The sequence below is a fragment of the Pinus tabuliformis genome, chromosome 7 (assembly GCF_031772625.1).
Source record: "Pinus tabuliformis cultivar Carrire ecotype Pingquan chromosome 7, CPIR1, whole genome shotgun sequence".
Lineage (NCBI taxonomy): Eukaryota > Viridiplantae > Streptophyta > Pinopsida > Pinales > Pinaceae > Pinus > Pinus tabuliformis.
Genome location: NC_142293.1, coordinates 2,023,998,775 through 2,024,000,986, shown reverse-complemented (window position 1 = coordinate 2,024,000,986; position 2,212 = coordinate 2,023,998,775). Strand labels below are relative to the sequence as shown.

The 2,212-nt window shown below is 38.0% G+C and overlaps 1 protein-coding gene across 1 annotated transcript; it reads right to left on the bottom strand.

The window, feature by feature from the left end:
- Positions 1-784: 784 nt before the first annotated feature.
- LOC149256611 (uncharacterized) lies at positions 785-1,777 on the bottom strand. Its single transcript, XM_089457469.1, has one exon. The coding sequence runs from the start codon at positions 1,587-1,589 to the stop codon at positions 1,068-1,070; it is 522 nt and encodes a 173-aa protein (XP_089313595.1). The 5' UTR covers positions 1,590-1,777; the 3' UTR covers positions 785-1,067.
- Positions 1,778-2,212: the final 435 nt, after the last annotated feature.

Here is a 2,212-nt window from a genome sequence, read left to right as displayed (position 1 = left end):
ATCAGAACTCAATCTGAAATATGGTTTTTCTAAAAAGAGCTGATAAGTGGATTTGGAAAAATCAAATAAAGATTTATGAGAGATTATTTCAGCAGCTCCCTGCAGACTTAGGTCGACAGAAATACTAATAATGAAATCAAGAAGAATTTATAGAATTTATCAACTCAGTAATAGATTGATAAACGCTCTATATACTGAGATATATATTTTTTAGTTAAACCAAGAATAGTTCCAAGGAAAACTAAGTGGTTCTTGCTTATTCCACTTCCTAACTGCGGAGGAGAATCTAACAATTACTAGCTCACAGCTACATTGAACTTGGTAAGTGATATGTTTTTCTAAATTACACAGACTTTCCTTTGGTTTTTCCCACATAATTTATTACCATTTATTAATTTGTATTCTCATAGGCATCATCCACAGAAAAAACTGGTCTTTACTTTGTATGTAATGGGTCAGATGCACAGTTTAACAGATAGAAAGGTGCAGAATAATGGACATATAAGACAAAGCTTTCTTCCCATGGGCCATGCCAAATTGAACAATGGGCAAAACTTCAAATTTCACCCAATTCATGAAAGTCCATGAAATTAGTTTCATTACTTATTATCATTTTTAAAATTAAAAAAATTATATAAATGAAAAATAAATATGTTAAATGTTGTTTATTATGAATGGAAATGATCACAAAGATGTTCAACTCCTCAAATCTAAACTATTTGCATAACCAAATTTGAGTGCAAAAATTGTAGAAGCCATGGTACAGACATGAATGAGAGCACAATTGGAAAATTTAGCACAGACCATGGCAGAGCAGGTTAACTTTATTGAAGGAACTGGTCCACAACAAAAGTTTATAAGCTAATTCTTTACATCTCAACATCTGCTACAGCTAATAATGTAACAAGCAATGGATACATCCAAAGTGCCTGACAAACATCTATAGAGATTTAGGATGATTCAACCATTTATTTAAGCTTAAAAGCCCCAATATCATATTTATGCTGCAAAATTTATACATCTATTAAAAATTCAGCAACTATGCCGGAGAAGAGAAAGCGAAGGTTTCAGCAGAGTAAACGCCTGGATGTGTTGAAGATCAGGACAGGGAAGACAAGCACATTAACCGAGATAGCGAGCCTGTAAGCGGAAAAATAGTCCTTAAAACTCAATGAACACGAACATGGAGGCCTTCCACCTTCTACATCTTCATCGCCCGTATTCATCAAATCGCCAGAAACGTTTTGTAAGAGGAGCAGCCGGCGTTGTATGAAGTCCAGGTGGGTCTCTGTTATGAATGCAAAGACGAGAGCAACAATGGCGGATAGGCAGGCAACAGCAGAGAGATAGACGTGAGGAGGAACCCAGGAGATGCCATCACAGCTGTTGGGCTGAGAGGGAGAGTGAGAATGAGTGCTCAACAGAGACCCCAAGACTGCAAGCTGGAATACAACATAAACACCCACTAGCACAGACGTATCTCCTGAGCTCTTCGATTTCATCCGGATGATCCGATTAATTGACGGGCCAGACAATGAATTCTTCATTTGCTCCAAAATCGGTTCACAAATTGAATACCACTCAAACATATGAATGAATTCGAGTGCTGAGGGGTTGTTTTAAGGGAAGGCAGCATGGGAAAGTGGCCGGATATTTCCATGAGATGTTGCAGTGGTTTCCATAGACTTGTAAGGCAAAGGGAAGTATCGCCCCAATTTCTTCTGTGGAGTTATCCCTTTTTGTCTCCTCTTACATTATTATTGCCCGGCATCCACGCAGTATCTTCCATCTTTTTACAAAGCAATAAGCACCCTACACGCAAGTTCGCACCATTGGCCTTTCAGCGGATCAGTTTTCCCCACTTTGAATGGTTGGTTTGACCAGCAGAAGTATCACATCAACTCGCTATTCCGCATAAGGAGCTGCCCGTTTCACAATGGCTGTTTGGCAAACATTATTGACCAAACTAAAGCGCATCATGGGCTTGCACGGATTCACCGATTCACCATGGTCACGGTACATTCATTGGGTATTGGGTATAGACGGACTAATTGCTAAGTCCGTAGTCTAACTATATTGTTTTTTTCTTTAAAAATTATGGAATTCACCAATTCACCTTGGTCACGGTACATTCATTGGGCAGTGGGTATACACGTAATAATTATTAAGATGATTATATTGTTTTTTTTTTTTAATTATGGAAATTCTAGTA